Source organism: Xyrauchen texanus, chromosome 29 (genome assembly GCF_025860055.1).
Source record: "Xyrauchen texanus isolate HMW12.3.18 chromosome 29, RBS_HiC_50CHRs, whole genome shotgun sequence".
In the NCBI taxonomy this organism is placed as follows: domain Eukaryota; kingdom Metazoa; phylum Chordata; class Actinopteri; order Cypriniformes; family Catostomidae; genus Xyrauchen; species Xyrauchen texanus.
Window position 1 is genome coordinate 14202809 of NC_068304.1, and position 13267 is coordinate 14216075.

Below are 13267 nucleotides of genomic sequence, written 5' to 3' on the forward strand. Positions count from 1 at the left end.
TCCTACCCCATTTTTCATCCTCCAGTATTAAATTCAAGTCTCTCTCCCATAACTTCTTAAGAGATGTTAAAGCCTCGTCCCCTAGACTCTGAATTAGTCAGGAATAGTGCGCTGATCTTCATGACCTTTTCCAAAAGCAGCAAGCACCATCTCAAGAGTGTCTACCGCTTAAGGGGCTGCATACTACACCCAAAGGTGGTGCAGCTGTAAGTACCTGAAGAATCTGGTTAGTACCTGTATAGTATTTTCAAAGGATCTCAATGCTCCATTTTTCATACAGGTCACCCAGTGTAGCAACTCCCTTCTGAATCCATTCTGTCCAGCAGAAAGGGGATTTGTTAATGCACAATTTAGGTTTTAACCAAATACTTGCGGCAACGTTCAGATACATGTCCAGATCGAACATGCAGGAAACTTTTGTCCACACTAAATGCATGTGCGAGATAACAGGATTTGCCTTTACTTCTCCGGGCAGCTTAGTAGAAAGACTTTGCAATGGCAAGATAGGGGCAAGGACCCCCTGTTCAATAAAGAGCCAGGGAGGGGCTCTCTCAGGTGATAGTGACCAATGCCCCAAATGTCTGAGACACAAAAGCATAATAGTAAAATTAAATCTTGGGGACCTAACTCACCTTTGTCATTTGGCCAATGTAACTTACTGGAATGCCACTGAGGGCCATTGCAAATAAGAGATTTAGCTATACTATCAAATTGTTTAAAATAAAAGAGGGGAACTTCAACGGGGAGAGATTGTATAGGTAGTTGAATTTTGGAATACAATACATTTTTATAACATTAACCTTCCCAGTTCCCTTATATTTATTTATTTTTGCTTGATATAACAAATGTTATATAGTCAAAATAAATGTATTAAAATTGGAGTTGACGTCACATGTCACGTGTTATTGAGTTGCAAGTCTCTCACACATTCACATGTGATGTTTTTCTACAGTGATAAAGTGAGTTTGTGTTAATAATTGACTCTGATAACACCAGATGTGTAAGTATGTCTGGGAGCAACTTCACCAAACTGCATTACAACACATCACTCTCATCTCAAAACACAGGGAATATAAACAGCCCTCACAAAACTGTATATCTGAAAGCATAGTTTCTGCTAGTGTAACTACACACATTATTTACCTGAACCAGTGTAACTGATCACACTGCTCTGGCATCACTGAATTTGACTGTTTTAGGGTGTCTTTGTGTGGGCTGGGGTCTGACATCCTTAAAGAATGCCAATATGAAATGAAGATGAATTTACAACCTATAGCCTATCAACGCTCAGGTAAAGTGTCTGTAAGTCGGGTTTCCTTGACTGAGTGTCTAAATCCAACTTCCACATAGTCAGTGTGTATGTCTTATTTCAATCTGTTTGGAGTCAGTTGATGGCGCATCTGCATTTATGCTGAATTAGTGGCCCACTGTGCATTGTTTTGCTATGGTGTTTTGGACGTACACCAAAGTAATTCTATGGATTTTTAGTACTTTGGAGTATGTAAACACCATTTCACAGTAGGCTATTAGATATCAAACTTGCATGGATAACGCGATTGTACCATGGTGTTGACACTACAGTACGTTTCTGTGAGACTGTTTACTTAAGTGTCCACCATCATATGCACATGAAAGAAGAAAAAAAACTTGAGAGAGATGTTTTGAATACTTTTTTATAATATGAATATACAATGAAACCACGATGCGCCAGGTGCGTATATTATGCAGCTGCTTAACAGTTTTATATGGAAATAACCGCATTATTAGGTCAAACATCACCGGACACACTTCACCTCAGCAGCCTGGAAAAACATCCGCGCATCTCGGTTTTAAATTTCCCTCTGTGAATGAGCTCCTCCCCTCAGCGCGCAAGACGCCGCTCATTGGCTCATCGCAGTTCATTTGCATTAACGTCATTCGAGGCTGTAGGTCAATCCGTGCGCGTACTTTTATTGGATCTGCTGCTGTCACATTTGTTCTCAAAGCGCGTTATTCTTCATCAGGAAACTCGCGACGCGCGAACGCCTTTCTTTCGGCGCGGCCGCGCGTTATTTGACAGTCGCGCATATGTATTTTTTTCCCCCTGTTCTTTACGTAAAAGACGCAAAGAAACCGTAGGCCCTTGATTGAGAGCCGCAGTTTAATTCAGGATTTGTGGGATCCGCGTTGACGCGCCGCTCTTGAGTTCATCTAACAGCTCGTTTGTTGTCATAAATCCGGATCGCGCGCTCCGTGACGGGATCGACGCGTTTGGGCCAGATTTCTGCCTGTTGATGTGAAGTGGAAGAAACACACCGGTCTAATCCCAATGACTGTGACCACAGCGGCTGAAAGAGAGGCCGTGCGGGCGCGTCGGACGCGTTTTGCGGGCGCTGAATCAGAATAGACGCACGAAACATACAGGAAAAATGGATGAAAGTGTCGCCTGAATCGAGCTGGAGCTTTAAAACCGCGACAGAAGCGCCCAAGTTCCTGAGAGGATGAAGAGAAACGCGCTCGAGTGAAGAGATACATGAGGCAAACACTGAGGGGGGTGGGGGGATCAATAGAGTTGATATCTGTGATTAATCTGTGATATTCTTAATGATCTGAGGGAGAGATGCGTTCACATTAGCGCAGTCAAAGCGGAGAGCCGTGGGTGAATGATGGGCTGCGCCTCCAGCATTCATCTCTCTGATCGGGTGGGTAATCACAGCGGGAAAGAGTCCGACGACTCGCACTCACCGCAGCAGAACTGCCCTCAGCAGAGCCACATTAAACCCAACGCCTATAAGGTGAGCCCCTCTGCTCCGGTACACTCATCCCATCCCATCCCATTTCTGTGTTTGTGTGTGTGTGTGTGTGTGTGTGTGTGTGTGTGTGTGTGTGTGTGTGTGTGTGTGTGTGAGAGAGAGAGAAAAAGAGAGAGACCACATCCAACATCCCTGAGGTCAGTGTGTGTTATTTTTATCAGTCTTGAGTCATATGATGGCCTAACAAGACGTACCATGGCATTGCCACCCTATTCTTTAGAGTACCTTACAAACAACATAGTGTATGAATGTAGTAATTATTCAGTATCATGGTGGATATCAAAATAACATAATATTACCTTCTGATACTTTCAAGGTTATTAAAGTGTATTTTTTGCTCATGCACCATGTTGATTCCATGTTATCCTTTGAAGTACCTTGGAATGCCATATAAATATCATGGTTTGTGAATATGGTAATCCACAACACCATGGTACAAATTTTCCCTGTACCATACTGCCACAGTACTTTACTCTCAGGCTGTTTTTATTTAATTTTTTGGCCTAACAGATTGTCTGATTGGTCAGATCTTAATTACTGCTCATGGGTGAGATCACATGTTGCATGCTTCTTTATGAATATATCTATATATACACACACACAAACACACACTGGTGGCTAAATGTTTTGAATAATGTACAGATTTTGCTCTTATGGAAATAAATATGGTTCTTTTATTCACCAAAGTGGCATTCAACTGATCACAATGTATAGTCAGGACTTTAATAACATGAAAAATTACTATTACAATTTGAAAATTTTTTCAGAAATTCTTAAACTCCTCCACGTGCAGTAATGACAGCTTTGCAGATCTTTGGCATTCTAGCTGTCAGTTTGTTCAGATACTCAGGTGACATTTCACCCCACACTTCCTTTAACACTTGTCATAGATGTGGCGGTCTTGTCGGGCACTTCTCACACACCTTACAGTCCAGCTGATCCCACAAAAGCTCAATGGGGTTAAGATCCAGAACACTCTTTTCCAATTATCTGTTGTCCAATGTCTGTGTTTCTTTGCCCACTCTAAACTTTTCTATTTATGTTTCAAAAGTGGCTTTTTCTTTGCAATTCTTCCCATAAGGCCTGAACTCATGAGTCTTCTCTTTACTGTTGTTCATGAAACTGGTGTTGAACGGGTAGAATTCAATGAAGCTGTCAGCTGAGGACATGTGAGATGTCTATTTCTCAAACTAAAGACCCTGATGTACTTATCCTCTTGTTTAGTTGAACATCTGACCTTCCACATCTATTTCTGTCCTTGTTAGAGCCAGTTGTCCTTTGACTTTGAAGAATCTAGTGTACACCTTTGTTTTAAATCTTCATCTTTTATTTGGCAATTTCAAGCATTGTATAGCCTTTATTCCTCAAATCAATGATTGACTGATGAGTTTCTAGAGAAAGCTGTTTCTTTTTTGCCATTTTTGACAAAATATTGAACTTAAGGCATGCCAGTCTATTGCATACTGTGGCAACTAAAAACAAAGACAATGTTAATCTTAATTTAATGAACCAAATAGCTTTCAACTAAATTAGCAATTTAGCATGATTACTCAAGAATAAGGTGTTGGAGTGATGGCTGCTGGAAATGGGGCCAGTTTAGATTTGATCAAAAATGACATTTTTCAAATAGTGATGTGCTGTTTTTAACATCAATAATGGCCTGACTATACTGTGTGTTCAGTTGATTGCCACTTAGGTGAATTAAAGCAGTGGAAGATTGTCAGGTGTGCCGTGGAAAATTTTAAAGTTACACAAAATATTTAAATGCAAAAAAATAAAAAATTATTTCAGGGATCCAAACTCCTCACCTTTCAGAAAAATTTGCAGTTTTTAAACCGTAATCGGTCACTTTTGTGATAGTGAAGAGCAATGATTAATGTGCAAACGTGAGTGATATTTATACACATTAAGGGTTTTTCACGTGACTCGTGTCAGCGCTGCAGAATAAATTGAAGTCCATGAAATGACGTCACACCAAAGTGTTTTTCACATACACGTTTTTGCTTCACCAATAATGTCTTTGAGATACGAAACAACAAGAAATATTTAAAAACTTTCCATTTTTGTGAAGAGACATTTAACGTCTTATAATTTCTTTTAATTAAATATTACTTTATCGTTTACGAATATCAGAGACCCCAGTTATTGAACTAATTTAAATTCACCAAGAAAATGCTTCAACCTAAACATAAACAAGTCCTTTTATTACTTTCTGTTATCAAAGCAACTGCAAGCTTTTTTCTCTTTTCCAAATACATGTTTTCAGTGTTTATTGTAAACACATCCCGCTTTTTTACATGGCAAACTCGTAAAATTGCCCCTCTGTGACGCTTTCTGGAACTCTTGTCATGTGGAGGGCGATGTGGTGTGTGACGCTGGGTTCAGCCTCCAAAACCAAATTAAAACTGCCACGAGAAGTCGTCTGTCCGAGGCAAAGTGCAAAATCTAATGACAATTGCCTCAGGATCAGTCTCCCTTGTTGTTGATTGAGTTCTGTTCAGTTCATTTTTTAGGTGTTTTGTTCATATTTCAATCATTTGTTTTTTGTAATATTGCATTGTTCATATGTCGTGTTTTAGTTGCCTCCGCTGTCACTGCATGGAAAAAACATTCTTCTGCTTCGTGTGGTGTCTCTGTTGTTCATCTGTTCTCTTCATTAATAAATAAATGCATAATCTGCTATATACTCGTCCTGTAAGTTCATGATTAAAAATGAAAATGTTAATGAATATAAAAGCTATTAAATTTCTTATTATCATTAAAATATGAAAATTAAAATGACAGGTAATAATAGATTGTGAGGGAAATTTTTTTGACCCTTTGCCAAATTTCAAACATTAGAAGTAAAGACGTTACTAAGACGGACAGAAAACATGGACAATTTCTTGAAAAGGAAAAATATTGACAATGGTTAGACTAGGCGGGATAGTGGTGTACCGTAAAATTTTTTAGTCGTAAAAAGTGTGCCGTTGGGAAACACTGAATAAAACACGATTTATACAAATTTATTTTCATTATAAAATATATACAAATATGTAAAGTATTTGGTAAAAGTTTCTACATTTTCCATGTTATAGTCGCTTGTACTAGCGTAAACACACATATCTTTAAATAGAACAAACAAATCAACTGTATACATCTGGAACACCTGCTATGACTTTCTCACCTTTTTCACCTTGTATTTTACTAAATGTATTCGTTCACTTTTTTTTTTTTATTACGGTTTCATTCTTTCTGAAAAATGGACGGAGATCATGTGATTAATCACAAGCATTTTGTTCAATGATAGATACACTGTCCATTTTATACAGTAGAATATTCTCAGATATTTTATTAATTTGTTTTTGATTTAGTACAATGCCAATTATTAGATTTAGCAAACAACATGTTTTATTTAGAATATCACGCTTATCTTTTTCTTTCTTTTTTTACACACTGTAAAATGGGTCTTTTACACATGCTAAATTTCTAGCTGCCTTTGTTTTAGGATGGGGGCCTGCAAGGGGATTCTCATATTTGGGTCCTTGGTATCACACAGTTAAAAAAAACAACAACCCTGTAGGAGACTGTGTGTGTTTGTTTTGAAATTCAACACAACAAACTGAATGAGTTGACCACGCTTGCAGTCTTGTGTTGTATGGTCATACCATTAGATGTTGGAGTGTGTTAATTTTATTGGTCATTTTAAATCATAGTCGCATATTGAAATGTAGCAAAAATGTCTCTGATGACACGCTGTGTTAATGAGTTCAATCTGTGTATGTTTGAGTGTTTTGAGTCTGTGTTGTGCGTTCAAATTTGTGTGAAGTGTATGTTTGTGTGAAGAAGACCTACCAGTAACAGCCAGGACAGGGATGCTGAGCACCCAGCAGTTTTAAAGGTCTGTGTGTGTTTGAGAGTTTAATGTGTTGACTCACCTTTACAAATTTGTTACTGTACTTACTGAATGACCAAAAAACACTTTAGCAGTATAAGTGTATTGTGTCTGTGAGTGTAGCCTCTATGCAACTGTGTCCATAAGTATGTGAAGATGATGAATATAGGATGAGTTCAGGTCAATTATGTCACTTTTTGGTGGTCATTTCATTGTCAAAAAAGTGACCCAATTTACCTGAATTCATCAAAATGAAAGTTTCCCTTGAGCTAGTCTTACGTAGCCAGACGTTTCAACTAAATGCAAAAAGATCTGGTTCATACTGCAGCTTATTCTGGCCAAGAGCTGCATACTAAAGCCGGTCACACCAGTCTTTGAGCATGCAAAAAGATTTCAGAAACCAGAAATAGACAGGATATGACATCACGCTTGAGGACTTCTGTTTTTTAGGACTAATTACTTGAGTACTCGCCGAGTACTCAAGGGGCAATTACATGATCATAACTGCATATATAATAACATTTCTGACAAACGTCTATGGCTGCTGCATTGCGTCTTGTTCCAGTGTATCGTCTATTTATTATTATAGGCTGTTATAAAGTAGTATGTTACAAAATGTACAAAAGATTGCATATTCAAAATATAATGCATCATATTTTGTCATTATGTGAAGATTCGCTGCCCAACTCTGAAAGAATGTGCACAACACGCATCTGTCTGTTCTTCCTTCAGGTTACTGTAATAATCTTAGGAAGTGCGCACCAGTTTTTTAGTGACTGTCTGAACCGTCTATTTTCAAATAACAGGAGATGCTGTAACCATTGCGTTTTAATATGCGTGTTAAGTTGAAGTTCTGTTTTGAAGATTCTGCATCGTGTTCCATTTAACTGCCCTCTGTCTAGCTGTTTGAAACACTCGTCAATGTATACTGCCACACACGCCTGGTGTGTAAATATGTGTGTGTGTATCCAAATGTTCACTCTTGTGAGGAAAGCCGTGATGCTCTGTATTGTTGTTGCTGTGATTCATGAAGTGTTCCATTCAACTTGGAGAGTCTGAATCTCCACCTTTAAGAAACGTTATATCGGATATCTAACTTGGTAACTCCAACAGATTTCTTTTACATCCAGGTGGTCTCGAACCGATTGTTTTGGGGTGGATCCGAGTGAGATTACCGTGCACGTATTTACCTATACAAACTAGAGATACACCGATTTCAGTTTTCTTGGCCGATTTCGATTTCCGATTTTTGCAAGTGTGACCTGCCGATACAGATTTTTTCCGATTTTCTTTCTAAGAACTATTATTGACCACATATACAAACAAAATCTACCTTTCTTCAATGCTACATTTTATTTTCATAATAAAATAAATTATTAAACATTACAATTTCCCCCAAACTGCACTAAGTTACAGGATCTTCTCTCACTTAAACAACTCTCAAAATAAAGTGCTCTGTGACTGGAAAGAGGTAGAAATAACAATTAACTGCAAATGAGTTGCTTTATATAACAAATGTCATTTTCCACTATTTTTATAAATGGACCTTTTTCTCTTTTTACTCGTCTAACAAAACAATTCCAAAGATCTGAAAAACTGAAGTGTCCAATACGCTCAACTTACGTTAGATGTACAAATATCAGTTGTAAAACGGAGCACTGCTTCGGGAACGGCTTGCATACCTGTCAACACTTTTTCCCGGGAGTCTCCCGTTTTGTTATTTCTCCCAAAAAAACTCCCGTAATTTGTATGGCCCAAACCACGTTATATGAATAATCACATCAATATATTATTCCAAGGTGTCCAGTTGCCAGATCTTGAATGAAACGCATCCTACTCACATAATCGACACATCATACACATTACAAATCATTTATGACCACGATCTGGCAACCTACAACCCATTTGCGCTGTTGATATCTGCGCAGGCAGTAGACGCGGGATGTTAAATCAAGCATCACTGGTAGATGGGAGGAGAAGACACAGCTGGTGCTCCGGTGATAAAAACAAAATATACATGTAAATTTAACAACAGCTGGACGGAAGAATTGATTTTCATATCCCGAAGCCATATCGACAATGGCCACGCCTTTTGCATTGTGTGTCGCACTGATTTTAATATCGGACACGGTGGGAAAAATTACGTTAAATCACAACGGCACAATTTGTATGTATTTAGCCTGCCTCTGCCATCCAGAACCCCCCTTCCCCTCTCCCGGATTTGTGTACCCAAATGTTTACAGATAACAGGCTGCGTGTGTGACTTGACACAAGATTAAACAACTCGGGCAACGCGACGTCGGAAAGTACCTCCTACTCCGCATCTAGGAAATTGATCAGATTTCTGATCCTTCTGTCCTCAAATATGGAGAACAGCTGGTCATCCAGGGCCATGTATTCCATAATTTTCCTCGTAATTGCTTTGGTATTTTCGCTGCTCATACCAAGGAATGATAGGACAGGCTGCTGACTTGTGACTGGCTCTGAGCTCTGGCTAGCTTTAGCCGCTTTCACTTTTTAGCTTCTTTTTTAAAATGCGCATTTTCAGCTGGGTGATGGTGATTTAAATGTCTAATTAGGTTTGTTGTTCCGAAAGTTGTTGTGGTGGTTCCCCCACAGTTTAATTATTACACATTTCGAACTTTATGAATTCTTCACTCACAGTGAAGATCTTCCACGCCAATGACATGTTTACATGCGGCTGTGACGTTATTGCCTGCGGCGCTGGCAACAAAATGGGCCGGCTTGGAATCGGTAAGACGTGAGGCTGACCGGCTGGTTATCGGGCCGAGCATGTGGAAAATCTGCTAATTCCGGTCCCTGGCTGGTCGATCGGTGCATCTCTAATACAAACCAAACCAAAACTTTACCTTGTGGAAGTACGTTATTTTGTATTAATCCCATCGAGACTTGCAGTAGAACATATACGTCCATATGCAGCCTTTAGTGAGTAAAGAAATTAAGTTAAATAAAAACAGTGTTGTGGCTCCACTTTCTGATTTAGTGTCATTTTAGTGTAGAAACAAGCAGGAAAAACGCTTGGTGACAGAATCACTTTGGATTATTCATGAGTATTCATGATGACATGCAGCTGAGTTCGATCACAGTTCAAAACATTCAGATCAGCTTGACGTCTTCTCAGTTCTTCAATAAAAGAAGCTCATTGGTCACTTGACGAGAACAAAAGAGACATTTGGTCTTTAGCCATTAAAAAAAACTAATTTGAATTGACCACTAGTACCATGGCAAATTATGATTTTTGGAGATGGCAACCAAGTCCCCTTTTCCACCTGGTATTAAGATGCATTTTTGGTGATCCGATCACAAGTGGTCAATGCTACATACAGGTCTAAACAGGGCCCAAAATGTTTTGTGATCAGATCATTGGAACCACATACGAAGTTGGTCAAAAACACATCCGATTGCATTTGAGCTGTGAAACGCAATCCGCCCTGATGCATGCCACCCTTTACCTGTCAATTAACACCTGTGCTCAAACAAGAGTTTAAAGATTGCTGATTACAAGCGGCTTCAAAAGGAAATAATCATCTAATCAGAAAATAAAGAAAAATCTATACATACAAAAGTATGTGAACTTCATGGATCTTCAGTGTGTCTGATAGCAACAATCAATGTACACGGATGACAAGCACACACATCTGAAGCTCAGGTTAATTCCAAAATAGCAAAATAAAATCTGCTCAAAATAATGCATTCGTGCTTCAATCAGTTTTCAGCTGCATCTGGGAGAAACCGTGTGTCGGTTCTTTTGTGCTACTCTTTTTGGACATTTTTGTGGTTTATTATCATGCAGTAACACTGACAGAGTGATTGATGTATGTTGTGATTTTATCAGAGACCCTCCCCTCAAAATCCGAACACAAGTGGTCACAGGAGACTCATTTGAGATGCATGATAATACCAGGTGGAAACAGGAACGTGTCTCGGCTGACCACATGTGATTGAATCACCGAAAATGCTTATTAATACTAGGTGGATACTAGGGATGTGCACGAGTAATCGTTTTACACCAGTGAGTAGAATACAATAAATGCTACTCGAATATCATAAATTGATTTTCTTGTCCACATTTGCCTGCTGTGAGCAGTGATGAAATTCACTGTATTTTCCCTTTGAATCTCTCACAAAATCTTGCAGTTAAAATTGAGCCCACTGGGGGGGCGATGTAGATACTTTTTGAGGTGTTGGATTAGAGAGGATATGACGCATCTGTGCTTTCAAGCAAAGCCAATTGTTGCAATACTACAATAATGCTGCAACTGATTCTTATTGAATTCTACTGAAAATTGTTGGACCCCTTCAAACCAACAGACAAGGATTTGCTTTTATGCTGGGAAAAAATGCTTAAACCCTGAAGCTTATCAAACCAGTAGGTGTGAATGTGCATGAAATACCTAAACGCAGACAGACCACATTTTATAAAAAGACAACTTTCACCACATGTTTTTCTGAATAACAACCCGTTCTCACTCCTGAGGCATCAAATACTGCAGCTTGTGCAAGAGCCCAGTGTGTCAACAGGTGGACACCGAAAGCAGCCTTTGGCATCTGTTTCCGACGCATTGGGCAAGTGCATTTCTTTCAGTGAGAAATGTTTGGCGTCAAAGACTGACACGAAGGGCATCAGATTTTTATAATTCTGAAATAAAATGTTGGGGTACAATTTTGTCATTCTGACATATTGTTTCATTATGTTTTAAATCAGCCTTGTTTATTCACAATGGTAATGTTTAATCAGCCAAATGTATTAGTTTGCAGTGGTTATTGTTTATTCCGTTGTTTTCTGTACATACAGTTGAAGACAGAAGTTTACAAACACCTTAGCCAAATACATTTAAACTCAGTTTTTCACAATTCCTGACATTTAATAGTAGTAAACATTCCCTGTCTGTTAGGATCACTTCTTTATTTTGAGAATGTGAAATATCAGAATAAAAGTAGTGAGAGTGATTAATTTCCTTTTTATTTCTTTCATCACATTCCCAGTGTGTCAGAAATGTATATACACTTAGTATATACACTGTTAGTATTTGGTAGAATTGTCTTTAAATTGTTTAACTTGGGTCCAACGTTTTGGGTAACCTTCCAAAAGCTTCTCACAATAAGTTGCTGGAATTTTTTGCCCAATCCTCCAGACAGAACTGGGTTAACTGTCAGGTTTGTAGGCCTCCTTGCTTGCACACACTTTTTCAGTTCTGCCCACAAATGTTCTGTCAGATTGAGATCAGAGCTTTGTGATGGCCACTCCAATATCGTGACATTGTTGTGCTTAAGCCATTTTGCCACAAATTTGGAGGTATGTTTGGGGTCATTATCCATTTGGAAGACCCATTTGCGACCAAGCTTTAACTTCCTGGCTGATATCCACATAATTTTCCTTCCTAATGATGCCATTTTGTGAAGTGCACCAGTCCCTCCTGCAGCAAAGCACCCCTACAACATGATGCTGCCACCTCCATTCTTCACAGTTGGGATGCAAGCCTCACTCTTTTTCCTCCAAACATAACCATGTAGACCATTACGATGGTCTTTATGGCCAAACAGTTACATTTTTGTTTCATCAGACCAGAGGACATTTCTCCAAAAAGTAAGATTGTGACAGGGCGGAGGGGCAGGGCCAGGTCGTTATTATTCACACCCGGTCCCTTATCAGGCTAATTAAGCCTCCGAGAGGGATAAAGGCTGACTGCGGAAGGTGGTGCGACGAGAGAGAGAGATATTTTACGGTCAGCTGACCGTCATGTTTGTGTCTTTTGTTTAAGTTTATCATTAAATCTATTACTTATATTGTCAAGCCGGTTCTCACCTCCTCATTTCCCTTAAATCCCTTTACAAAAATCTTTGTCCTAGAGGTGTGAATCTTCATTGGCCACACAATTCGATTACGATTCAAAGGGTAACCATTCAATTATAAAACGGTTCTCGATGCATCTTGTCCTTCAATATCTTTCTTTTTTAAATGAAAACATCACCAACATCTTCCGAACTGCTGCCTCATCATTATTTTCTTCAGTGTTTTCCCCCCTTGTGTGCAAATCAGTCCAATTATGGGCATAAGCTCGTCTTTTATGTTGTTTTTTGGCTTCTTATCACGGATAAACTCTCCTGTTGCTATGTGCGTGGGTTTGTGAAATAATTTCGGGATTGTAGTTTCATTCGGGCACAAATGGTCATGTGTTTGATACAGCTGGTCTGCAAACAGTCGTGTTTGTGCACGACTTTAGTGTATGCACTTAACTTTGTTGTTGTTTCCACATCTGTCTTTGGTGTGCACCACTGCTCTGCTGTGATTTTTAAACTGAACTCAGAATCGATTCTGATTCTTTTGAGAATCGATTCAGAATCATTTGAGGATGAATCGCGATGCATCGCTGAAACAATTTTTTCCAACAGCTCTACTTTGTTCCCATGTGCACTTGCAAACTGTAGTCTGTCTTTTTTATGGCTGTTTTTGGAGCCGTGGATTCTTCCTTGCTGAGCAGTCTTTACGGTTATGTAGATACTGGACTCGTTTTACTGTGGATGTAGATACTTGTCAACTTGATTCCTCCAGCATCTTCACAAGGTCCTTTGTTGTTGT

At 39.1% G+C, this 13267-nt stretch overlaps 1 protein-coding gene across 1 annotated transcript in view; it reads left to right on the top strand.

The window, feature by feature from the left end:
• The first annotated feature begins 1935 nt into the window (after positions 1-1935).
• Positions 1936-13267, top strand: part of LOC127622639 (high affinity cAMP-specific and IBMX-insensitive 3',5'-cyclic phosphodiesterase 8A-like) — a 73452-nt gene continuing 62120 nt past the window's right edge. The window contains exon 1 of the mRNA XM_052096654.1: positions 1936-2774. Coding sequence (XP_051952614.1) covers positions 2643-2774 — 132 coding nt within the window. The 5' untranslated portion in view covers positions 1936-2642. The remainder of the gene's footprint in view (positions 2775-13267) is intronic.